This window comes from Oryzias latipes, chromosome 17, assembly GCF_053564925.1.
Source record: "Oryzias latipes strain Hd-rR chromosome 17, Olatipes_Hd-rR_3.1".
Taxonomy (NCBI): Eukaryota; Metazoa; Chordata; class Actinopteri; order Beloniformes; family Adrianichthyidae; genus Oryzias; species Oryzias latipes.
In genome coordinates this window covers 3,761,752-3,787,308 of record NC_136253.1, presented here as the reverse complement: position 1 = coordinate 3,787,308, position 25,557 = coordinate 3,761,752, and the positions used below count along the sequence as shown (strand labels likewise).

The window sequence follows — 25,557 nt, the reverse complement described above, 5'->3', positions numbered from 1 at the left end:
TCAACTCAGAGGAACATGGAAGTGGAATATTTTCAATGAATCCATAGCAGACTTTAAAGGGCCTACTGTACATCATGCTATTCCCCGGCTTTTTGTAGTCAACAAAATCTCTATATGTGATAGCATATTACTACCTTTGGCACACTAACGAATAACTTTTAAAATTAATTAAATACTTACTTACTTATTAGGTTAGAGTACTCGACCTCGGAGGCCCCGCCCTTCGCTCCACCTCAGCAGCGTGTCTGCGTCTTCACGAAAACAAACAACATCCAAACTTTTGCAAAGATGGATGTGCACATTGTTCATTTACCTCTTCCACGTCAGCGCGTGAAAGCCCGCTGGTTTTTGTGGATTGGGAGGGGCTGGTGCTCAGAGGAATGCTCAGACATGCGTGGATGGATCTAAAAAGAGCTTTGGGGTTTCTTTTCATGAGGAATGAACATTATAGTACACTTAAAAGCTCAAAAAATTGATTTAGCATGACATAATGAAGCTATAATTGATATTCCAAAAATAATTCAGACTCAATCGTTGGTGGGAAAGCTGAATTTGAATTATTCTGCTCCATATCTCAGCCATCAGTCCTCCCTGTGATTATTTCCAGGATTAAATGAACAAACTCCAGACTGGCTTCCTAAAAATGAATGAATATATAAAAAAAACTGCTCCTTTAAATGAACTGATCCAAAAGATCAAGGATGAAAATGTCTGAAAATATTTTCCTTACACTTTTATTTGGTTTAAATATGACATTAGTATCAAATCTTTACTTGATCTTTTTACACCACAGACAGAATTGAAGGCATCAATGGAGTTGAATGTAGATCATAAAGAGATTTTAAAACTGTAACTTTAATTAGTCTGAATGATTTGGTTAGGAAAAGCTGTCTGATGTTGTGGTTTTCCCTGCAGGAAAACGACCCCATGAATGCAGCATCTGCAACAAGGCGTTCAAACACAAGCATCACCTGATCGAACACTCCCGCCTGCACTCCGGAGAGAAACCCTACCAGTGCGACAAATGCGGCAAGCGCTTCTCCCACTCAGGCTCGTACTCGCAGCACATGAACCACCGCTACTCCTACTGCAAGAAGGACAGCTCCAGCTCAGGCTCCGCCTCAGGCTCACGCAGAGCCCTGCTGGATCTGGGCAGCCCCCTCGGCGGGCTGCATTCGGACAGCCGGACCACCACCCCGCCCTCCCAGGTGGACTCAGACGAGAGGGAGAGCGAGGGGGAGGAATATGAAGACGACGAAGCCATGTGCATGGACGACATCCGGGTGGTGCAGGTGGACGACGGCGAGTGCGAGATCTACGAGGGGAACTTTGATGACGATGAAGAGGAGGAGGAGGAGGAGGAGGAGGCAGGGAACAAAGGCGACAGGGTGGAGGATGAGTTCTCCTGCGATGTGGTAGAAATCGAGCTCGGGGAGGATCAGCCCGCCGACGGCGCGTCGAGGGAAAGGACCCAGGAGAAGGAAGGACCTGCAGAGGCGGAGAAAAGCGCAGACTGTGAGGAGGGTTCAGGCGAGAGCGTCAGGGAGGCTCCGGCCAGCACGGAGCCATCAGACGCTCCCGTGGCGAGCAACTGAAGGACAAGTCGTGTAAGACAGAAGGACGAGTCGTGTAAGACGGAAGGACGAGTCGTCTAAGACGGAAGGACGAGTCGTATAAGACGGAAGGACGAGTCGTCTAAGACTGAAGAACGAGTCGTCTAAGACGGAAGAACGAGTCGTCTAAGACTGGAGTCCGTCGGACGCTGCAGGATTTCAACGGTCCACTACTGTGTACAAAAACCCAGGTGTGCCTGAACTTTGACAAGTAAAACATTGACTTTTTATTTGTGAAAATGAAATATTAGTGTTTAAACCTGTTTCTAGAAGTACAGATTTTGAAGTAGACCCCATCAACTGCTTAGACTTGTTACTGAGACATCCCAGGTGTTTTTTTTCCTTCAACCAGTCAGTGTTACTAACCTTGTTTAAAAACCTTTTAACTTGTAAAGATGAGAAAGATTTCTATACCTTTTTATTGCCAATGAAGTTTCCTAAATCAGTATTTTATTGAGTTCTTCGAACAAAAACCTCTGCACTACAGTATTCCTGGTTTACCTACGGATACATGCCTCATGCGTCGTTTGCCCTTCAGTGTTATATGTCTACACTAGCTGGCAGGATGTTGTTCGTCTTAGTGGTAGTCTTTGCTAGCTAGCTTCACTTTTGATTTCAGTTCGACTGTTAGCCTTAAGGAAAACAAAGTATTCCTGGGGAGGGCGGGGTGCGTGCGTGCTGCTTTTGTTCGCCATAATCACATCTGTCCAACCAGGGAAGGTGGAGCCACAACCTCAAAGCCAGCAGCAGGTGCATTTGTTTTGCGACAGCTTGAACAGGCGGAGTCCGCCGTGGAGACTCCGCCCCTCCAGGCTGGGCTTCGGCTCCAAAACTCAAGCACTTAACCGAAACGAGCTTCTCCTTCTTTGGCGTGGTTGTGGGTGTTTCAGCTCAAAGGAAGGATGGGAGCGTGTCCTGCTCCAGCCCAATGCCTCCAGCCTTATGCAAGACCTGTGTGCTGTTAAAGTGCCATTGAACAGTGTTATTGTTTCCTCTCCACAAGTATTATCTTCCTTTGTTACTTCCACAGGACCCATGTTGACTAATGTTTGTTGACTTGCACAGAACAGCAGGTTTGTCACAAATTGAAGCGTCTTCCTGTGAAATGCCAGTCCTCAGTCCACCTGCAGGTTTCCTCTCTGTCCTTCAAACTGCAGATCAGCTATTATTATAGGTCACAATAATCATATGATGTTTAACTCCTTGAACGCTTTGATAGCAGCTGTGATGAAGGAGCGCTTTGAATCCGATTATAATCACATCCCATCAACAGTCCTCACTTTAAATGTTACTGTTTCAACCAAAGTTAGGATTGTTTTCATTTTAATGGTTAAGCTGATAGAATCTGGTGATTTGACTTAACAACACAGGATTTACAGAAGGAGCCGTTTCAAAGCAGGGGGGGTTTAAGATGCCTCAAAGTCAAGAAAAAAGAAATCATCTATTGTAAACAGAGGCCTTTTTCTACTAAATACAAAAAGTGTTTTGGTTTTTTTACGTTTAAATCGACATGTCAGGCCCTGCTCTGCTCTCCTCTATGCAAATGCTTTTCAGCAAAACTTTCAAAAGATTTAAAAGTGACAAAATCCCCAAACAGGGAGGAGAAAAACCGGCTTTAGGAGGAGTTTGAACGTTGCACGGAGCTAAAACTAGAAGCACTACATTTCTCATCCATTGGAATGATTTGCAACCTTCTGCTTTGCTTTGTTTTCTTCTCTCCATTCACTGTCTCCTAGCAGTTTCAGGGCCAGTGAATGGAATCTTTCCTGTGGATTATGAGATGCCTTTTAAACCGTACCGCCATGCATTTCTGGGACTCTTTTGACGTGTTTACACTCTTGAGTAGATGAAGCTCAGGACAAAAACAGACAAAGGTTTTCCTGATGAAATGGAAGAACCACAGCGTAGCTTTAGTTCCTCCACTGAGCTTGTTTTCAAAAAGAAAAAACCAATTGGAGCTTCATTTGTGACAAGCTGTCCCGCACTTCAGGTAACAAACATTAGTGAATGTGGTTTCTGACGCTTTTCAGTTGGTTTTACCAAACAGTATTTTTTATGTTTTTATTGTGTCCTTTGTATGTTTTGTTAACAATGGCAGTATTAGTACCCCTTTTCACAGATTCAAAAATATATTACTGTTTAGTTTCTAGAATACTTTTTTATATTTATGTGTCTTATTTTTATATTTTCTTTTATGGTTATTTATTACACATTGTAGTGTACATTACTGTAGTTTGAATTGATACAATAATATATTTTAGTATGAAAAATAACCTTGAGACAAACAAAAAGTCCCAGATTGTGGTTCTGGGAGCTGACGTTTGTTTCCACTAAACTCCAAAAACAAAGAAAAGGAGAAAAAGAATCCAAAAAATGTATTCTGTAATCCTTCTGTTTAAAACTAATAAAAAACTCAAGAAAAAAGACAGGAATGAAATGAGAAATAGAAACTGTTACTTGTGCATCCACTCTTTTTGTCGTTATGAAGCTACTGAAATCTGAAACTATGTGACGTTAAAAGCATGAGTCGTCGCCGTTTTAATGAAGGATCCTGATATGAAGTCGTCCTTTTTTTTTATTTTGAAGCCAAAATAGCCCCCTCCTGCCGCCCTGTCCTTTGTTCTGTGCCAATTGTTCCATTGTACTGTTCAAGGCTGCATAATGTTTGTCGATACACACCCTTTGTAAATCCACTGTCTTTTTGTATTGTTTTTATTTTAGGTTTGCTCCATTTTTATGACTCCTAATCACATTAAAATGTAAGAAAGCAGCTCAGAGTGACTTTTTTCTTCTTCTGTTGGGTTGACTTTGAGATCAGCCGCAGACTTTTCAGGGCAGTTTTCAGAAAACCCCAAATAATGAGCATGTTGGTCTGCATCAACTCAGGGTTGATGGAAAATGTGGTTTAGGGCTTCATGCAAAGACTAAAATATCGTATCTGATCAGCATACTGATGTTTGAATATTTCTTAAATGTTAGAGAAAACACATAAATACAAATAAAACTTTTATTGAGGGACTCAATTAAGATGAGTAGACAATTTTTTTTAAATAAAAATGCAAAATAAAGGCAAGAACAGAAAAAAAACATACAAAATAATAACAGAAAATGGAAACTTCTGCTGATCAAAACACAACATTTTGATCCTTTGCTGCTTTTGGAAGTTTTGCCCACTTGAAAGGAAATGAACAGTCAAATTAGAAAATCAAGAAATCAACCTAGGAAGAATTGATATACATTTATTTGTATATTTGATCCCCTAACCTAAGAGTTGTGGTTCACACAGACCAGTTGGACTCTCCCAATCCTTGTGGCCTGCATTAAGGAAGACCAGGAGGTGGAGCACAGGCAGCTGGTGCAGGATTGTGTTTGTTGGTCCAAGCACAACCAGCTACAAAACCAAAGAACTAACTCTGGACCAGAAGACGACCCCCCCTCTGCCAGCCAACGTGCACAGACGGTGAGCTGGTGGAGACGGTCACGTCTTCTAAAGACCTGGCAGTGGTGTTTGGAATGAGAACACCACCCTGCTCCACAAAAAGGATGGAGGCTGGCATCTTTTCCCGTCTCCACCGAGCTCCTCGGTGTGTTTCATCAAACAGTCATTGAAAGGGTTCTGCTGGACGCGGTGGTGTGCTGGTACAAGCCAGAGAAACCTGACCATCAGGAGGACTGAAGCTGGCCTCAGTGGAGGAGGAGCTGAACAATCATGGACAATGTGACCCCCCCTCTGCATGAGGCCTTCAGTGACTTTTATCCTGACGCTGCCCCACCACAGACTTAGAGAGTCTTTTGGCCCACGAGCCATCAGACTGTACAAAACTCTGAGTTAAGAGCTTTTACTTTATTTTTGGATTAGACTGAAGTTCTGGGAAACTTGATTTTAGATAAATGTTCTTATTTGCTTCTATCTTTTATTCTATTTATTGTGTTTTCAGTTGTTTTTCAAATGTTTGTGTTATTTAGGTGGGCAGCTGAACACTTGACATTTCCTTCGGGATCAGTAAAGTCTGTCTGTCTGTCTGTCTGTCTGTCACCTGAATGGAAGACAGCTGTTTGCACAAATCACCTGCCAAGCATGGAGGTGGAAGCATTATGCTGGGGGGTGTTTCTGTACATGACTACTTCACAATGCGAATGGGAGGATGGGTGGAGCCATGTACCGCCAAATCCAGAGTGAGAACCTCCTTCCCTCCACTAAGAGGACTAAATAGGTGGTAGGTGGGTCTCCCAACAGGATAATGACTATCAGAACAAGTCAACAGACATACAAAAACTCTTTGTTGACCTCAGTCCTGTAGAAAACCTATGGAGAGAGCTGAACAGAGCTCAGAGTTGCTGAACAACAGCCACCAAATCTGAATATATAAAGTTATTTGTGAAGAAAAGTGGACTAAAATTCCTCCTGACACGCGCAGAAACCTGCTCATCAACTACAAGGAATGTCTGACCTCTGTGCCACTAGAGAGGGTTTTGCCACAAAACTCAATTCGTCAAAGTGGTTTTCTTGATTTTCTTTGTAATTTTCTGTCACTGTTCAAATGTTACCAATAAGATGACAGACTTTTGATTTTTTTCAGTGGGCAAACCAACAACATCAGCAAGCGATCAAAGACTTCTTTCCTGCACTTTAGCTTTTAAAGCTGACCTGCCTGCAGAAGAAGCTCAAAGTCAAGACTGCAAAAAAAACCTTGATGAACAAAGGAAAAAACAGCAAAACTGTTTTTATCAGCAATGAGACAGTTGTCACTTCCTGGTTACCTACAAGAACAGAAAAACGTCACACATAAATGATCTTTAGTGTTAAGCTGACTGAAAGGAGGGATCATTGATTCCTTCAGGATGGATCTGTGATGTACTACAATTTATGTTGCAATACATTAAGAATAAATACAGTAAAAGTACACACCTGGACACACCTTCTCATTCAAATGAATGGGAAGGTGTGTCCAAACTTTTGCTCTGTACTGTATATAGTGAGATATGGTGGGCAGCCTTCTCACGTTTCCCTCCACCGCCACTCACCTGTGCTGATGTTCACCAATCTGAGATCAGCACAAAACAGCACCAAATTAGCAGGAAGGAGCAGTACAGGTGACAATTTGGAGTTCTAATCATGAAAATAAAGATATGTGGCATTTGACATTTCTTTTTCAAGCCTTTAGCATCGACGTGACGTGAACTTCTTGGATTTAAAATACGGGTTTGACAGATTGTTTTGTTTTTGTGGCTCACATTTGTGAGGAACATGCATTATTGTTTGTGAGCAGCAGAACTTTGCATTTTGGGCCAGTGACTTTGTGTGTTGTTTTGTGGATGATTAAAGCTTTCAAAGATGAAACATAAAGTCAATTCTTGAATCATTTCTGTAACAGAGGAGGAACTTTTGTATTTTCTCTGCTGGTCTCAAACACCGTGTATGTCTGTTGACTAGTAGTTCTGGCTCCATCAGGTGCTGCAGATAAGCTGCTTGATTGGTGGTTGTGAGTGACGGTACAAGGGTCTGCTCCACAAACAGAGATGCAAAGACCAATCTAGTCAGAGTCTGTGCTACAGGGGAACTTCAACACAAAACCAAGTTGCACCATTGTGTGGAGTCAGTATCATCGGAAATCCGGCCTCCATCTTGCTGTGGGAAGTCTGACAAAGACAGCTATATCACCCTGTCAGCTCCTGGCTGCTGCGTTGAAGTGGATCTGTCCAGCTTCTGTCTCCTGTTAAAGGTACAACAGAAACTGGTTTTTAGAAGGCCTCCATTGTTTTTCAAGTTGAATGTTTTTCCTTCTTAGCCAAGAGGCGTTCTTAATTCTGACTAAAACTCTTAAGAGAACTAGGTTTTATTGGCTTCTCACATAGAAGAGTTGTACTTAAAAAACACAACCGAGTGACCAAAACACAGACTTCAGTGGTTTTAGGGGCCCGATGGTCCATTTAAAGCCATGATAAACCGTCCTATTTGCTACGGATCACTTACAGATCTCCCTGTTAAATAAATGAAGTTAGTCTCAGTCATCAAAGGAGTGGTCAGGTGGAGGTGTACTGCAGCCTCTGGTCCAGAACAGTTTTCCTGCTGTAGTTTGGTCTCTCCAGCTGAACTATGGAACCTTCAAAATCTTGCTCCATTTAAATCAAGGTCCATCACTTTCACCACTTCTGCACCCTGGTTCACGCCCACTCTCAGGCAACTGAAAGCCAAAGGACGACAAGTGGAGAGATTACAAAGGAAAACTGGTCTTACTGTCCAGAAGCAAAGGTACACTAGCCATATTTCTCATTACGATTGTATCTCCGAGGTAAAAATCACATATTTCTCTGGTTTAGTGAACTCTTCAGTAGGAAACACAAGAGCTCTTTTTTCACTCCCAAAAACATGCCCAAACTCACCCCCCGCCCACAGTTGTACTCCTTAGATTCTTGTAACACCTTGATATAATTTTTCGCAACACAAATTGAGCAGATCCATCAGCAACTTAAGATGTCTTGAAGTCCAAATTCAATGCTCTAATTCCCCCACTTCCCCTGTTTTCTGCTTTTAACCTCCCATCAGTTGCTGAAATTAGTGAACTCATCCAAACATCCAACCCCTCTTCCTGCCAGCTTGATCCAGTACCCACTGCTTTGATCAAGGCTACTGTCCCTTCTCTGTCCCCACTGATCACCAGCATCAGCCACGCCTCCCTCAACACTGGAACAGTTCCCACTGCTCTCAGATCAGCAGTAGTCACCCCCATACTAAAAAAGCCTGGTTCAGACCCCTCCAACCTCAACAATTTCAGCCCAATATCAAACGTCCCATTCATTAACCCTTGTGCTATCATAGGCACTTTACCATTGGGAGTTGGGTCATCTAGACCCACTAGACAGTGCTCTGAACCTTTTTTCTTCAATGATTTGTGATCTTCACTGGTGTCCATGGATTACATGAAATCTTTCCACCTTTATCCACCTTTGTCATGGTAGGGAGAACACGTCAATGTGAGGGTGGGGGGGGGGGGGGTCATCTAAGATAGCACAAGGAATAAAATGATTCTGTCAGGTTAGGTTATATGGACAGTGTATACGTTCTAATGTATAGTTGCCCAATATGATATTTCAAGTCTGATTCCCCCTAGATATGAATAAATATACACCATTTTTTATTTTAAGAAATTAAAATTTTTATGCTCTGGCGGGCCACATAAAATGACATGGAGGGCCACGTTTGGCCCCCTGGTTCCATTCCTATCTCTCAGGTCGCACCCAGTTCATCCAGTTAAAATCATTCGCCTCTCCCGTGACTCCAATCACCACAGGTGTGCCCCAGGGCTCTGTCCTGGGGCCCCTTCTCTTCATCGTCTACCTCCTCCCCCTCGGTCACATTTATCGAAAACACAACATCCATTTTTTCACTGCTCTGTGGACGACACCCAGCTCTACATCTCCTCCAAGCCTGGCTCCACTTTTCCACCTTCTTCCCTCTCCAATTGTCTTCTTGAAGTCAAATCCTGGAACACCAGAAATTCCCTTAATTTAAATTGCAACAAGACTGAACTTCTCATTAGCCGCGGTTCCATGTGCAAAATATCTTGATTGGATCAAAGATCGGATTAGAATTCAACGGTGTACATGAGTCCAGAAAAACATTTTCCGATTAGAACAAACGTTTACATGGGCCACACTTTCAGTTGGAATAAATCATTTGCACATGCACACTTCTCTTTAAAATACTGAAAGAAGAAAATGAGTCCCACTGTAAACAAGCTGAGCTGCCACGTATATAGATATCTGGCAACTCAGTAATAATAGTAACATGGCCCCCCCTGAGGCAAACGTGTTTTCTCGCACTGCTCTAGAATGCCGGCTTTTTGTTATTTTTTGCGTATTTTGTGTATTTACTGCACTGCACAGATGCCATGCAGGACAACAGGCACCGTTTTTGCACATTTAGAATTTGCACAACAACTTGTGTTTGTTTCTTTTTGTGTGTATGTTTTGTATGAATTTTAAATTTCCCGTATACTTTTTTTGGCATTCGGAGCAGACAGCAAAGTAAGAATTTCATTGTGCAGGGAAACATGTTTCTTACTGTGCATATGACAATAAACCCTCTTAATGTTGAATATACCAGATGATCTTCTAAACGTGCTTTTATTATTGTTATTGTTATTATAAAGCGCCTGTTCGCTCATCATTTTATTTTTAATCCGTGGGGTCAGTGCTTTTCTTATTGCGGAATGGAGCTGGTAGAAGGGTTAGGAGAATAATAACGGGCTAACAACATTTACAACATCTACGGAGAGACCCGGTTCTCCTGAGTCCAGCAGCTCGTTCACCTAGAGCTGCTGGACGGATCGCAGTCCGAAGCCTCCCACACATCGCGCACGCGTAACAAAGCATCCTTCTTTCCCCTTAAACACAAAGCTAGAAGTCTGGCTGCTCTGCTCAGAGACACGGTTCGCTCGGTCCGCCGGCACCCGAGCCCGGACCGCGCAGGGTCTGGACATCAGGGGGCACAAAGCGCTCCTTGCCGACACCCCCCTCGCGAGGGGCGTAAGAAATCTCCGCACTTCGTACCGGTCGGTCCTGTTTGAGCTCCAAAGCTTTTTTCTTGAGCAAAACACCCTATATGCATGACGTAAACCAGAGCAGTAGAGACCCAGAATCGGAATGAACTGTTGACATGTTTACGATCGGATCAACAATCGGCATAACCCACCTATCTATCTCGATCGGAAGGAAATTTTGATCCGAATGAGTCTGATCGGGGCAGAGTATTCTGAAAGGCGTGTTTACATGACGCATTTTTCTTCCGATCAGGCGTTCTTTCCGATTACTTTTGTCCATGGAACCGCAGCTATTATGTTGGCACTAAACCCCCCCCTTAGAAAACTCAGTCATTTCTCTCTCTCCTTCGACATTTCCTCCATATTTCCCTTCCTCAGGTTAAGAGTCTGGGTATCATCCTTGACAGCACTCTCTCATTCACTGCCCACATCAGTAACATCACCTCCTCTGCTTACTTCCATCTTTGTAACATTCGTGGTCTCCGTCCCGCTCTCACTCCACAGCTGTCCTAGTCCCCAGTCTCATCACCTCCCGTATCGATTACTTTAACTCCCTTCTTTCTGGACTTCCTCAGAAAACTCTCAATAAGCTTCAACTGGTTCAAAACTCAGCTGCTCGAATAATAACCCCCCCCCCCCCCCCCCCCCCCCGTCCATTCACCATATTACACCTGTCTTCCAGCAGCTTCATTGGTTACCTGTACCTCACCGGATCACTTCCAAAATCCTCATCTTAACCTTAAAGCCCTCCACAACCTCGACCCTCCATATCTTTCAGAGCTCCTGACTGTTGCTCCTCCCACTCGCTCCCTCAGATCCTCTTCCTCCCTTCGACTGGCTGTTCCACGATCGCGTCTCTCTTCCATGGGGGGCAGAGCAGTCAGCAGCTCTGGAACCCCTCTCCCCTCTGATCTACAAAATATAGACTCACTTTCTCAGTTTTCCAAACATCTCAAAACTCACCTTTTTCATTCTGCATTCCGCACATAATATTTAAACTGCTGTTTTAACTGGTAACTTATTTTGTGGAGTTTTGTTGCTGAATTTTATGCTTTAACATATATATATATTTCACAGTTTTCACAGTTTTCACAGTTCACAGTTTGTCTTGTTTCAAACTTTGTCCACCAAAAAAGGGGCTGAATGGGAGAAAAGCAACAGTATGAGTAAAAAAAAGTTTTAAAAATCTGCAAACCTGTACAAAAATATGGAATTGTCCCTAAAGGGTCTGAATACATTACATTCTGGTTCATTCTGATGAAGGTTAAGCTTATCATCATTGTTCTGAACTAAAATACGACCTTAGGAACATAACCTGTGTCTCTGGGGAAAACCTCTTCTCTGTAAGAATGAGACCCCTTTTTTACTTTTGCAGTCTGAATTGAAACACCAGGGGGCAGTAAAAGACCACACAACAGCTGGGCTTGTGGCCCAGACACTGCTTTCACTCATAACACAGTTCAGTAATAAATGAGAGAATTCTGAAGTTTAATTATTCATTTTAACCCGCAGCCTTTCACTGGTAGGAATCTGATTCTTTATTTGAGCAATACATCCATAAAATAGATCCATTTTCTTTTCTCCTCTGGATAAACTACAGATTATCCGCATGGCTGCTCTCTGCTAGTAATATGTATATTACATGTAAATCAGTGAACGGAGAAATCAATGATGAGACTCTATAAAGATATCACAGTTTGCTCTAACTGTCAAAGAATAGCCAAAAAACTTGTTCAAATTACACCCCCCCCCCCCCCCCCCCCGAAATGGTTCTAAGTAAATGTATTGATTCATTTTTCTGTTTCTGCTGATCGAAGAACAAAACCAACTGATTTTGCTTTTTGTTTTTACAGAATCATGACAATGAAGCGTCAGAGGTGAAGTGAAGGTTGTTGGAGTGGAAGTAAACAAATGCCATCAATTTTGCAACGTTTGCAGGCTAATATATCATAACATCGCAGTAAATTGCTGTTAATTTTATGAGCAAAATGAGGGACATTTATTTTATAATGACTGTCCTTTGCTCGGTAACAAACAAATATCTGGCATACAGCCAGGATCACCCTCAAACGGCTATTTCCAAAGGATTTTGATTCAAAAGTTGAAATTAAATTAGGTTTAACTAGAAGTTATTTGTAGAATTTCTACACTAAAACCTAACAAATAAACTTCAGGAATGTAAACAATTGGAGAGTTGATGTTGATAGAATAACAACTTCTAGCAATAATGCCAAACACAAAAACATTATGTTTACAGAAAAAAACACTAATTGTAAAAATCCATTTGGTTTAAATAATTCATTTTTCAATATCAAGTCCTTTTCATCAAACAAGGGCATAGCATGCACACGTCTTTCTATCAGGCTAGACAGAGCCTTGGTGCAGCAAGTTAAGAAAGGTTGATACTTAAAAATTAGCTGTGTTTACATGGACAAAAGTTATCGGAATGAATGCCTGATCGGAAGAAAAATGTGTCATGTAAACACACCGTACAACATACTCTGCCCCAATCAGACTCGTTTGGATCAAAATTTCTTTCCCATGGAGATAGGGGGGTTATGCTGATTGTTGATCTGATCGTTGTTCGTGTGAAAAGTTCATTCTGATCGTGGGTCTCTACTGCTCTGGTTTACGTCATGCATAGACGGTGTTTTGCTTCAGAGAAAGCTTTGGAGCTCAAACAGGACCAATCGGCTGCTTCGCGTGAGAGAACCGTGTCTGTGAGCAGAGCAGCCGGACTTATAGCTTTGTGTTTGCGAGCAGTGGGGGGTTGCTTTCTCTCTGGGTGAGCTGCTGGGTCAGGAACCGTGTTTCCTGGTAGAACTGTGTCTCTGAGTAGAGTTCGGTCCGCCAGCTCACACAGCAGCTTTGGTGTGTGAACTTTTCAAAGCAGAAATATCGCTCAGTCCTTAGAAACCGTTCAAACAATCACGTGGATTTGTGTTTCCAGTCGTGTCCCGACAAAATAAAGGCTGATGTTATTCCCACATATTTATGTGCAGCCCAGATGCAGATTGCAGCATTTCCTGCATGGATTTTATGTTCATCCAAGGCTAATGTTGTTAGCGCGTGTTAGCATTCTCCTAACCCTTCTTCCAGTTCTGTTCCGCCATAAGAAAAGCACTGACCACACGCATTAAAAATAAAATGATGAGCGAACAGGCGCTTCATAATAAACATAACAATGATAAAAGCACTTTCTTATTTTATCCAGTAGTACGGCATCAGGAACAGTCCATTTTTTAAAATATCTACGACTTATATCTTCAATTGAAGCTAAAATGTCTGCAACTACAACAAATCTAGATCTTCCACCTGCAGTAGCAGATTTAATACAAATAACCTCAAGAAAGAAACTTCTCTCTAAAATATATAAAATAATCATATTCTCAGATGAGTCATTCTCACTTCCCAAAACAAAGTGGGAAAACGATATTTCTATTGATGGTAACATTGAGTTTTGGGCTCAAATATGTAAAAACATCTATATCATGACAACAAACAATAATTTACAACTAACACAATACAAAACCCTCCACAGAATTCACTACACAAGAGACAAAATGTCAAGAATGGGATTTGAATCAGAGATCTGCCCATATGTCCCTCACAATACCCCCGGACACATACTGTATATCTATGCGACTGCACACCCATTAAACAATTTTGGGAAGAACGACCCAAACTTTATCTACCTTCTTGGCCTGCCTCATCCCTTTATCACCTTCACTGTGTCTATTAAGGGACCTTTCAGAACTATCACATTTGAATCTTGACCAGTCTAAGAATAGATTTATCCTTGTAGCAATAACCATTGCTAAAAAACCATCTTCATCAGCTGGAATTCAAAGAACACCATAAACCTGTCTCTATGGAAAAACTTGTTAGTGGAATACATTTCTTTAGCCAGTTCATTGCCTTCTTCCACTGACACGACCGAACCACTATCTGTTTGGTCAGCTCTCATTGAGTTCCTAAATGAACATTAAGTTTTATCTGGGAACCAAATACGTGGTTGTCTTGGCCTCTATAGGGTTGGGGGGGTTGACCTTGCCCCTCCGTTGTCTCCCCGCCTTTTTCTCTCAATACCCTATTCATCTCATCTGCAGGCGTCTGATGGTTATGGGTAATTACTCTCAATATTTGTATTTTTATTCATTATTATTATTATTGTTATTTTTTGGAGCCAGTTTAGCTCGTGCTGGTTTGCGGCGCCTTCCGTCCGTGAAACCAGGGTTTGACTCCGGGCTGCTCCCTGTTCCCTTCTCTACTTCTGTGCCGGTCCCAAGCCCGGTTGCTTTGAGAAGGTTGCGTCAGGAAGGGCATCCGGCATAAAACATTGCCAAGTTTACCATTCGACTTGTTCGCTGTGGCGACCCCTGATGGGAAAAGCCGAAAGAGAAAGAAGAAGATTGTTATTTTTTTATGGAATAATGACAAGATGATTATTTCTAGTGTGGGTTTCATGATGGTTACTGCTGTAGACTTTTGTAGTATCAAGAATATAATAAATGTGTATATATATGTCTTTCCCATCTACAGTACACACATACACACACGCACACCCACCCACCCACACACACACACACGCACACACACACACACACACACACGCACACACCCACCCACGCACACACACCCACCCATACAAACACACACGCACACACATACACCCACACGCACACACACACACCCACACACACACACACCCACACACACACACACGCACACACACACACACACACACGCACACACCCACCCACGCACACACACACACACATTTCCCGTTCTTCGGCTCTGCACATTCTCATGTGAGGAAAAGTGTTTCCTAATTTCTTTTAGACTAAAGGAAGGTTTTCACTTTGAAGACTCCAGTCCCTAAAATGAAGGATTTTTAAGGACTACCCAGCAAATGTTTTCATCCAAAATGTCTATAAATGAAGTCATTCTAAGTAAAGTGCTGCAAGAAAACTGTGTTGGTCCCAACCTTTGACATTGAGCGCACAGAAAGCTGCAGAAGGGGTCAGTCTTCAGCCTTTACTGTTAGGAGTGTGGATGCTGTGTTGAGCTGTGGGCAGCTCAGCTTAAGACTTTAGCTTGTGCTCCTTTTCTGGGAGGTCACCGGCCTCCAGAGCACAGCGAGCCGAGGTGACAGTTCAGCTGTTGGTTGATGGAGACTCAAACAAAAACTTTTCTCTTTGCAATCTGTTATTAGAGGAGCAACAGCTCCTGGATCAGAAGATTTGAGTCAGATACTAAGCAATCACCAGTGCAAGTATGAACCTTCTGTCCCAGCAAGAATGGATTTTTGTAAAGATGAAAATACAAAACAGTTGTTGGTCAACTTGCTTCAGCCCCCGCCTGAAGCCCCCTGCCCCTCTGTAGTGGTACCTTCTTGCTCCTCCTTGCTGGTGTGACGACAAATTGTTTTATATACCTCAGTTTTCTAAACCGACAAATTAAATGTAATCAGATGTTGATGCATTCATGCGTCAGAATTGAAAAGAAGGACCATCATAAAGAGAAGAGCCTAAAGATGAGAGAACATTTTCACATTCCTGGGCTCTTGTTGGTTTACAGATATTGATCCTCGTGTTTTTTTACTTCTCTACACTGAGCCTCAGTTATCCATCTGATCCAAAAGACAACAGATATCAGCTTCTCATCTGAGCTCTGATTACAACCAATAATGGGAGCTTTGAATAAATGGAGTACGACTTTGTGCTTTGATTAAAGCGATCCCATATGCGGAGCAGTCTGAGCCTGCAAACACAGAAAGGCTGAGAGGAGCTTCACTGAATCACTTTTACATCCCACGATAGCTGAATCCTCCTAATCTTTCATATTTCCCATCTCTCTGCCTAAAGCAACACTCCTGTTGAAACTCATCCTTTAGAAAAACCTTCTGTTGATTGGCTGAATAAAGAGGGACAAGGTAAATGAGCTTTTCTCACACCAGAAGGATTTACAACTTCAAATATTTCGATATTTACTTCTTTACTAAAACATGGCAGATACAATCTTTTTCAGTGTTATTCTTTTTGTTGCACAGTTCTGGATTTATTCATTAGTTACAAACATTCTTTGACAGACAAGAGCATAAATGTACAATACATTTTAGTATGTAATTATAGCCTTTTTTCCCCCTCTGTGCACTATGTGAGTTAAATCTGTGGATTTCAACGTATAACTTAGCCGCCTTGCCTAAAAGCCCTGGTTCAAATCCCATATTGGTTCTTTCTGTGTGGAGTTAGCATGTTCTCCTTACGTATCTGGTGGTTTTCTCCAGTTTCCTCCAGTCTAAAAACTTGCTTCATAGGTTGAATGAAGCTTCTAAGTCATCCTTAGAATGTGAGTGTGTGGTCCTGCAACAGACTGGTGACCTGTTCAGGATGTACCCCGTCTTCACACAACAGGAACAGGGTAGGCTCCAGCAACCCTGTGACCCTGAAAGGGATTCAGCGGGTTTAGAAATTTGATGGATTGATGGACAGATTAAAGTTTAAATCTCTGTTGGTTCACTCATTGATGCACCCACCTGCCAATCAAAAATCTGAACTCTGAAAACCTAAATGGCTATTTTCTTTAGGAAAAAATCATAGTAAATTCATCATAAAGGCCAGAGAACCCAGACTGTAAATATGTTTATTCTTGACTTTTTGACCTAGGAGTCAAATGGAAATTGCATTTTGTGACCTGCTCCAAGTGTTTTTTGGTGAAACTCTAACATTTCTTATTCCCTGAGTTGTGTTAAATTTGTGAATGGGAGGGGGCGGAGGGTTGCTTTGGCAACAGCGGACCAGATTATCTACAGTGAGTTAGTTCAAGATGTCATTTTGGAACCAGAACCAACGTTGAGCCCTGCTGGTGTGGAGGAATGGTGACTTTTCCAGTTCGTCCAATCCTGCTTTCTCTCCAGTACCACCTTAAAAAGGCTCCTCCCACAAGAAACAAAAAAATCAAGTTAGTGCAAAAGAACATGTCTTTGGTTACATGTTACATTAAATGTAAAAACGTGTGAAGCATGTTCAGTCTTTTGAACATTTTTCTTTTATTTTGGAAAAGTGTCTGATTAGACTTGCATAACTTATCACAGAACCTTTGCAGACAGAAGCATTAGTGTCGTCATTTCCATTTAAAGTTTTTTATAAATGCTTTATAAATACTTCATTGCCATAAATGTCGGCAAATCTCATGGTTATTTGTAGATTGACTGAGTTTTGCTGCACAGGAAGGAGAATGGCACTGCAGAAAGCTGCCAACAGGCCCAACATGATGTAGCATTATGATCATTCACACGTAAAGGTTTTGTTGCTGTTAAAATCCCATCTGTGCTTTGGGGTCTTGCAGACATGATGGTGTCTGTTGGTGAGCACACGGTCCTCTCCTCTCTTAATCTTCTTCCATCAGCAGCTCCACACAGCAGCTGCTTTAACTCATTGAGGGATTTGCTTCCTTTTTGTGGTTAACATAATTATGTTTGCTCGACAAAGTCTCCCATATTACCTTTCAGTTTCATTCTGGTTATCTTACTGCCAACAAATCAGTCTGCCTGTCACATGAAAGCAGGTTAGGATTTTAGAGCAATCAAACAAAGTCACAGCAGGGCCAATACTGTTTTAGAAATAAGTTGCTGTTCAAACAAAAGCCCATTCTAACTGGGGTTTCCTCTGGAAATACAGAGCAGCCATGTAATGCTCTCCACAGGAGGATGTGTAGACCCATTTCACTTTGACTACTGACAACCTGCTTTTGTCTGCTTTTAACTTCAAACAAGCAGAGCTGGATTTTAATGCAGATTTCAATTAAAAAAACAAACATTTTTACATTTTTTCTCCAATCAAGTCCTGACTACGAGGGCGGCAGTGGCTCAGGTGATTGAGCAGGTCAGCCAATGATCAAAGGGTAGGCGGTTTAATCGCAGCCCCCACAGTCAACTGTCGTTGTGTCCTTGGGCAAGACATTTCACCCTCCCTGCCTCCAGTGTGACTCCACTGGTGTGTGAATGTGTATGAATGTCAGATGGTCAGAAGGGCTGAGGGCTCAAACTGGTAGGCCACGCCTCTGTCAGTCTGTTCGCGCTTTAGACATCTGGAAAAGTGGAGAAAAATAGAATCCATTAATAATATGATTATGACTACATCCTCCTAAGTTTGATATATTTCTGTATAGACATACATTATATTTATTTATTTATCTATTTTTGTATATATATTTTTGCTTTGATTACTTAAAATATACCTATTCCAAAACCATATAAAAACCAAAACCAAAGATAAAAACACCCAAATAAATGTTTCATGATTTCAAGCAGCAGTTCTATGTGGTTTTCAGCCTTTTGCTGGTTGTTCCACAAACACTCACCAGCTACTTTATTTGGTACACCTTGATATAGCCAGGTTGGACCCTCTTTTCCCTTCAAAGCTGCCTTAACCCTTGTGCTATCTTAGATGACCCCATCCTCACATTGACATGTTCTCCCTACCATGACAAAGGTGGACAAAGGTGGAAAGATTTCATGTAATCCATGGACACCAGTGAAGAAAAAAGGTTCAGAGCACTGCCCAAGGTTTCTAACTGTGTAATTGGGGGTTATACTTATGCCATCCAGGGAGACTATCTGATCAGACAGAGCATCTCTGAGGTTTTCAGGACCTAGTATAATGGCCTCAGTTTTTTCTGGGTTCAGGACTTATCAGACCAGGCAAACTTTTTTTCATCTTCTATTGTCCAGTTTTGGTGAGCCTGTGTGATTTGTGGTCCCAGTTTCCTGTTCTTAGATGACAGGAGTAGAACCCGGTGTGGTCTTCTACTGCTGTAGCCCATGTGCCTAAAGGTTGGATGTGTTGTGTGTTCAGAGATGTTTTTTTCTGCAGATCTCGGTTGGAACCAGTGGTTCTTTGAGTTACTGTTGTCTTTCTATCAGTTGGAACCAATCTGACCTCTGGTACCTACAAGGCATTTCTGTCCAGGCTGCTGCTTACTGGATATTTTCTCTTTTTTTGACCATTCTCTGAAAACCCTAGAGATGATTGTGGGTGAAAATCCCAGTAGCTCATCAGTTTCTGAAATACTCATACCAGCTTGTCTGGCAACAACAACCACGCCACGTAAAAATGTCAATTCAATCACTTTCTTCTTCATTCTGATGCTCTGCTTGAACTGCAGCACATCGTTTTGACCATGTCTACATGCCGAGACGCATTGACTTCCTGTCATGTGATTGGCTGATTACAGGTGTAAATGGTAAATGGCGTATACTTATATAGCATTTTCTACGTTTCTCGAAGGCCCAAAGTGCTTTACAGTCACAGATCCAGTCACACACACATTCACACACACATTCACACACTGATGGTGGCTCCACTGCCGAACACTGGTGCCAACCTTCCACCAGAGGCAAGGTGGGGTTCAGTGTCTTGCCCAAGGACACTTCGATACATGGGCGTGCAAGGCGGGAATCGAACTGCAATATTACAATAAGGGGTCGACCGACCTGTTGCTGCACCACAGCCGGTGTATCTAATTAAGTGGCTGGTAGGAGTATTTTTGCAGTCAAAAATAGTTTATCTGGTTAAACAAAGTTCTGTTTCTAACATGTCTGTTCACTCACTAAAGTTGCTCATTTGAAGTCATGAATGTTATCATTTTAAATGTTGTGGCAAATAGTTTCCTATGTCCACACAGTAAAGATTGTATTTCTTTAGCAGGAAGTGCAGTTTTCTGTTCATCATGGCTGCCGCTTCTGGGTCATTTCTTCCAGGTGAGATTCTAATTGTTTTGGAAAGCAACCATATTGTGACTGTCTTAGGTTGTTGTTTAACACGCCTGCTGTTCAACATCACTCTGTGAGATGTTCTTTCTGAAATTCTTCAAACACCGGTTTCATTGTTTTTATGAACTTCAGTTTAAAGTGTGATTTCTGTACTCCTGCAAACTGTGTTTCACCACAATGAGGCGACGTTTGGAGGTCAGGGATATGTCATCACGTTGAATGGGAGTATCTATTATTGTGAGGTGTTTGCTGGAAAAAGCTGATTCACCTTTTCCTCATAAATATGCCAAGTGAACAAGGAAGTTTATTTCTTCTAATGTTTTATTTTGGTTGCTTCACCAGCAATGACCCCAAAGCATTCCCACTTCATGATCATTTTAGGGTCAAATGAGGATCTCCTTGTTTCCAGCTATGTTTGGATTAAAAGGCCTCCAGGGATCCTAAAAAGTCCATCCCATAATATTGTGACACAACACAAAATTAGTTGAATTAAAAATCTTACATAAGAAAGAAAAGGACAAGAACGTAGTATGAGGAAGAAACTTAATAAACATTTTGGAACATTTAGTTTATTCTCAAAATTGCTGTTTCCTGTCAGCATGGATTGATCACTTCAGTCGGTTTATTTTTACTGTACCACATTTTCTGGAATTCGTGGTTTTTACCGAACAAGTGTTCAGAAAGATGGTCAGGATGTCTGTTATTTAGGATTCTTTTCTTTGTAGTCCCGTTGTGACACTTTAGTTGAAATTGTTCACACTGGGTTTGAGTTCCTGCCACCTCAGTGTCCCCTCACTTCCTTAATGTCTGTGTTTACATGTGACTCAGGTTTTTATTGTCAGTTTGCCCTCTCACTGTTTCAGTTTGTGCTTTTCTGTGCATAAAGACAACCACAAACTGAGATTTTCAAAACTGTCAAACACATGTTTGCTTCAAATAATAAAAACTGTTATCCAGGACAACAGGAAGCTCAGGGAAGCTTCCCTTACCATCTGTCCAAGTCATCCTTCAGGAAGGAAAACATTTCCTCTTCTCAGAATTTCCCAGCAAGCACTCTGATGTACATTTTCAAGAAATGCAGAAACCAACCAATTAGCCTTATTTTCATTTTTTTCCGAGTGTGGGCAGGAGACGCATTAAGTGATTCTGTGTGCTCGCTCTGAAGGAGGTGACAGACAGCTATGCTTCTGCAAAGTGTGCTCTTCTGTCCGTGTAAAAAGCCTCCCTGTTCAAAGACATTAGGCGATCAGAGGAAGCTCCCCGAAGAGAACATGCAGCAGGAAGGAGCAAACGTTTAGGTGCGAGCCACAAAGACCTGAAGTGCATGTAAACGATTTTCTTTAAAAAGGACATGTGACCATCAGCTTAAAATTGATCAAGGCCTCTGGTTGTGTGTTGTTCTATCAGGGCTTTTTATGTGGATCTGAAGGAAAGTGATCATCTAAGTTCAACTAATATAAATATTGGAAACTGTAATCCAGGACAACAGGAAGCTCAGGGAAGCTTCCTTTACCATCTGTTCAGGTCATCCTTCAGGAACAGGAACATTTCCTCTGCCGCTTTGATTAAATAGTCATCATCACAGTAGGAATGATGAAGAACAGAGATATGGTTTTTGGAGTTGGAGCTGGTTGAATGAATACATTGTGGATTTTTTAGTTGTACTTGGGCTTTTGAAGGATTTTATGTATTGGTCTGTTGTTGTTGCTTTGATCCAATGCTTTTGACATGTTAATGTAACCAAACAGGTTTTCTCCTTACAGACTGGCTCATTTGTGGCTGTGGACCTGTACCTGACCGTGTACCTCGTCTCTGCTCCTACACCTACACCTGGCTGTGCCTCTGGCTGGTCTCTTGCCCCCAACTGTCCCCCAACTCATCTGGATGAAGCCCATCTGCTGGACTATGTGGAAATCAATTAATGAAAACATTCTTGGCAAAGCTTTCGCCTTCGTTCGTCTTGCGCCGGTCCAAGAATTTCACCTCTAGCGGCACAATACGAATGCCATGTAGTTGCAGCGTTTAATAAGCTAATTCCTCTCTAAGAGTTCTGGTAAATCGCCTGTCCGTCCTGGGGGAGGATCCCTCCTTCATGTGGACACCCCTGAGGTTTCTTCCGGAAACCATTTTTTTAGGAGTTTTTCCTAACCACGAAGGGGGGGTCTAAGGACAGGGATGTCCAGTTTAGCTTAGTCTGTTTAGTTTAGTTTTTCATGTTCTTCATACTCTTTACAATTTCATTGTTTACCTGTATGAAGCCCATCGAGACAACTATTGTTGTAATATTGGGCTATATTAATAAAATTGAATTGTGGAGTCCCACATAGGTCATTACTGGGGCCAACCCAGTTTTTTCTTGTTTTAAATTCCTTTAGGATCCATGTTTGAAAACCATCTTATGTTTCTACCCTGATGACTGTCGGGTTTATAGACCTTTAAACTCTATTGGTGTTGAAGTTACAAGGAAACTTTTAATTGTATCAGAAATGTTAAAGCTTAGTGTTTTTGAATCTTTTGCATTTTTACACCTCCACAGCCTAATTGGATATCCCTTGTGCTATCTTAGATGACCCCCCCTTCCATTGAGGTGTTCTCCCTACCATGACAAAGGTGGATGAAGGTGGAAAGATTTCATGTAATCCATGGACACCAGTGAAGATCACAAATCATTGAAGAAAAAAGGTTCAGAGCACTGTCTAGTGGGTCTAGATGACCCAACTCCCAATGGTAAAGTGCTTAGGATATTACAAGGGTTAAAGGGGGAAATTTCTGGCTCTTAAGCTGGCAAATGCTGCAAAGTGCTAATAGCCTCTGCTTATTGAGCTCAATTTATTTTTTTTATTCAAGAAGTAAGACTGTAAAGGTGAAGGAGGTTGGTGTTTAAAAGATGGTGGACCAGAGCTTTAAAGTTTGAAAAAAGTACATTTATTTTTTAGTATTTTCAAATCAATTGTTTGGAGAAAAAATATCTTTCACTTAAATAACATTTACAAACTCTTAGACTCAAAAGAAAAGTAAAAAACAAACAAACCCTAAAGATAAAAAGATGAAATATTCATGGCTGAGTGTGAGTGATCTCACAAAAATGTGTCAAAACTCTCCCAAACATTTGGACATGAACTCTCTACATGCTTGTATTCAGTAAGAATCATGATTTCATCAATTCAAACATTTCCACATTGCTGCAATGATGTGAATCAACATTAAACCTTTCGCAGTTAAAACGAGTGTTATTCCAACACTGCCGCTGCTTTGTTTGTATCAGTATCATTTACAGTAAAGCCACAGAAACACAACACTGTGAATTGTTCCATTGTGTCCTCCACCTCTGTCAGAGAAGTGTTCGGTTGAGTGCACTGTAAAGTCCTGTCGGGGTGGAAAAGGCTCAAAAACAGCAGCAGCACTTCGGGCTCTTGTTAGATGAAATACTCCTTTGGGTTTCCAGAAGAGACGTCCTGGGAATGGGGCTGATTGTTGAAGGGAAACTCTGGACTCTCCTCCCGTTTGACTCGCTTCCCCTCCTGGTTCTGGAAGGTGTCCTTCCTTTGGTACAGGAATCTAGCTGTGATGGCCAGAACGGCCACGGCCACAAAGATGACCACAGCTATGACACCTGAAACACAAACAGGTGATCAGTGCTTTTTCAGCTGGACAGGAAGCTCAGAACATGTGATCATGTCTTCTAAAACTTTGCATGGTGGCCCTGAAGTGCAAATTACTTGATGGAAAAACAAAAATCACAACAAAAATGCAAAAAGTAAAAAAATGATAATAAAAAACAACATTAAAGGTACATTCAAGGAACTAAATAAAATAAAATAAAATAAATAAATAAATAAAAACATTTCATAAACCGAATGTAAATCCCAGAAATCACAATGAAATGATGAAATGTTGAAAAACGAAACAATAAGAAACTGGAGAAGGTAGATACTATGGGAAATTGCTGATAGGATGATGATGTTTGGTTTTTGAATTTGTTTTTTTTTTTCATTTTTGTCTTCAACGCCCGCATACTAATAAAGGTTTTGTTGGAAATTATGGACAACCGTCATCATCCCATCAGGGGATGTCCCAAAGTAACAGTGCCTACTTTTTTTGGTGTCTGTAAAAATGGAATATATATATATATATATATGTATATATATATATATATATATATATATATATATATATATATATATATATATATAAATATATATATATATATATATATATATATATATATATATATATTTATATATATATATATATATATATATATATTTATATATATATATATATATATATATATATATATAAATATATATATATATATATATATATATATATTTATATATATATATATATATACATATTCTATTAAAGGTTATACTGGACATGCTCCGTATTAATTATGACATTTTTATTAGTATGACAGAAAAGACGCGTTTGAAAAAAAACTTAAATGTCATCATCCAATCAATGATGTTCCATGGTACCTACCTTTTCCAGTTTCCTCTCTTGTTTCTTTTTTTAACATTTCATTTTGATATCTGGAAATGACTTGGTTTTCTGAAAACCTTCATTTTGTTTTTTACAAATTGTGTTTTGGTTTCTGGAATTTCTTTTTGATCTTTAAAATATTTCTGCATTGACTGAATTGTTGGTGTGATTTGCACTTCAGGGTCACCGTAGCTTTGCTGTCGTTAATTCTAAACGGCGTAATACTTCCCAATCCAAAAAGCCCATCTGCTCCTCCGATTACAACACTGCAGCAGGTTCCATATGCTTGATCTTGAAATAAGCTATCATTTTGAAGCCAATACACCTTTCAGAGCTAAGTAAAAAAAGTGTTCATATTAGCAAATCCTCCCTGCGTAGGTTTAATGAGGCGGGCTGCCCTTTGTGTGCTGGAAAGTTTAACAGACAGCTGGAAATGACTTTTCTCTGGATTTCACCTTTTCTGGCAGCAAGATTATAGATTAAACCTTTTCAGTCTCCACTCTGAATCAATTTGTGCTGGCAGAGCAACAAAGTTTAATTAGTTTTAAATGGACTCCTGCTGTGCATATAACTTTGGCATACTTCTGGAAACTCCCCTGACCCCTCCCACACCCAAACTGGCCTGTATAACTGTCATTGAATTTGTTGCAGAAAGTGTTCATGTTTGACAAGAAACATGAAGAGAATCTCCACTTCCTGTGATAGAGAGAAACGTTTAAAGTGAAGTGCACGACAGACGAAGAGTTCACTACCTCCAATCAGCGCCGAATCAGTCCTGATGGCATTGACTAACGGCTGACCAGAACCCACTGAACCAGGCTGGTCTGAAGCAGAAAAACAGAGGAAATGGAAGAGAAGACCAACTTTTTACAAGGAACAACTGAAAGAGGACAGAAACCAGAAAGAAAAGAAGAAATAGTGATTCTAGGGGATAAATGAAAGGAAGAAAAACAGAAAACTCAAAGCTGGAGACGGCAAAAACTGGTCTTCAGAAAGGAAAAAGACCTTTCTTTCAAGTAAAACTGTCTTATTCTCTGTCATGCGAGAAAAATCATTGTATCAAGAAGGTTTTCAGTACTAATAATACCTAATAATACCTAAAATAAGATTTTTGGGTGAAACCATTTATCTTCTGCCTTTT

General features: G+C 41.1%; 2 protein-coding genes across 12 annotated transcripts in view; one reads left to right on the top strand and one right to left on the bottom strand.

The window, feature by feature from the left end:
• LOC144986876 (zinc finger E-box-binding homeobox 1-like) overlaps positions 1-4,383 on the top strand; it is a 75,950-nt gene extending 71,567 nt beyond the window's left edge. For all 5 annotated transcript variants that reach the window (XM_078935450.1, XM_078935452.1, XM_078935451.1 and 2 more), the window contains exon 8: positions 916-4,383. In XM_078935450.1, coding sequence (XP_078791576.1) covers positions 916-1,595 — 680 coding nt within the window. In that variant the 3' untranslated portion in view covers positions 1,596-4,383. The remainder of the gene's footprint in view (positions 1-915) is intronic.
• An 18,450-nt stretch (positions 4,384-22,833) lies between these two features.
• The window catches only part of LOC105356097 (contactin-associated protein-like 4), a 258,282-nt gene continuing 255,558 nt past the window's right edge, over positions 22,834-25,557 (bottom strand). For 5 of the 7 annotated variants that reach the window (XM_078934174.1, XM_078934175.1, XM_078934172.1 and 2 more), the window contains 2 exons: positions 25,169-25,240; positions 22,834-23,544 (listed from right to left, as the gene is read on the bottom strand). In XM_078934174.1, coding sequence (XP_078790300.1) covers positions 23,348-23,544; positions 25,169-25,240 — 269 coding nt within the window. In that variant the 3' untranslated portion in view covers positions 22,834-23,347. The remainder of the gene's footprint in view (positions 23,545-25,168; positions 25,241-25,557) is intronic. The other 2 variants (XM_078934178.1, XM_078934177.1) reach the window with 1 other exon arrangement.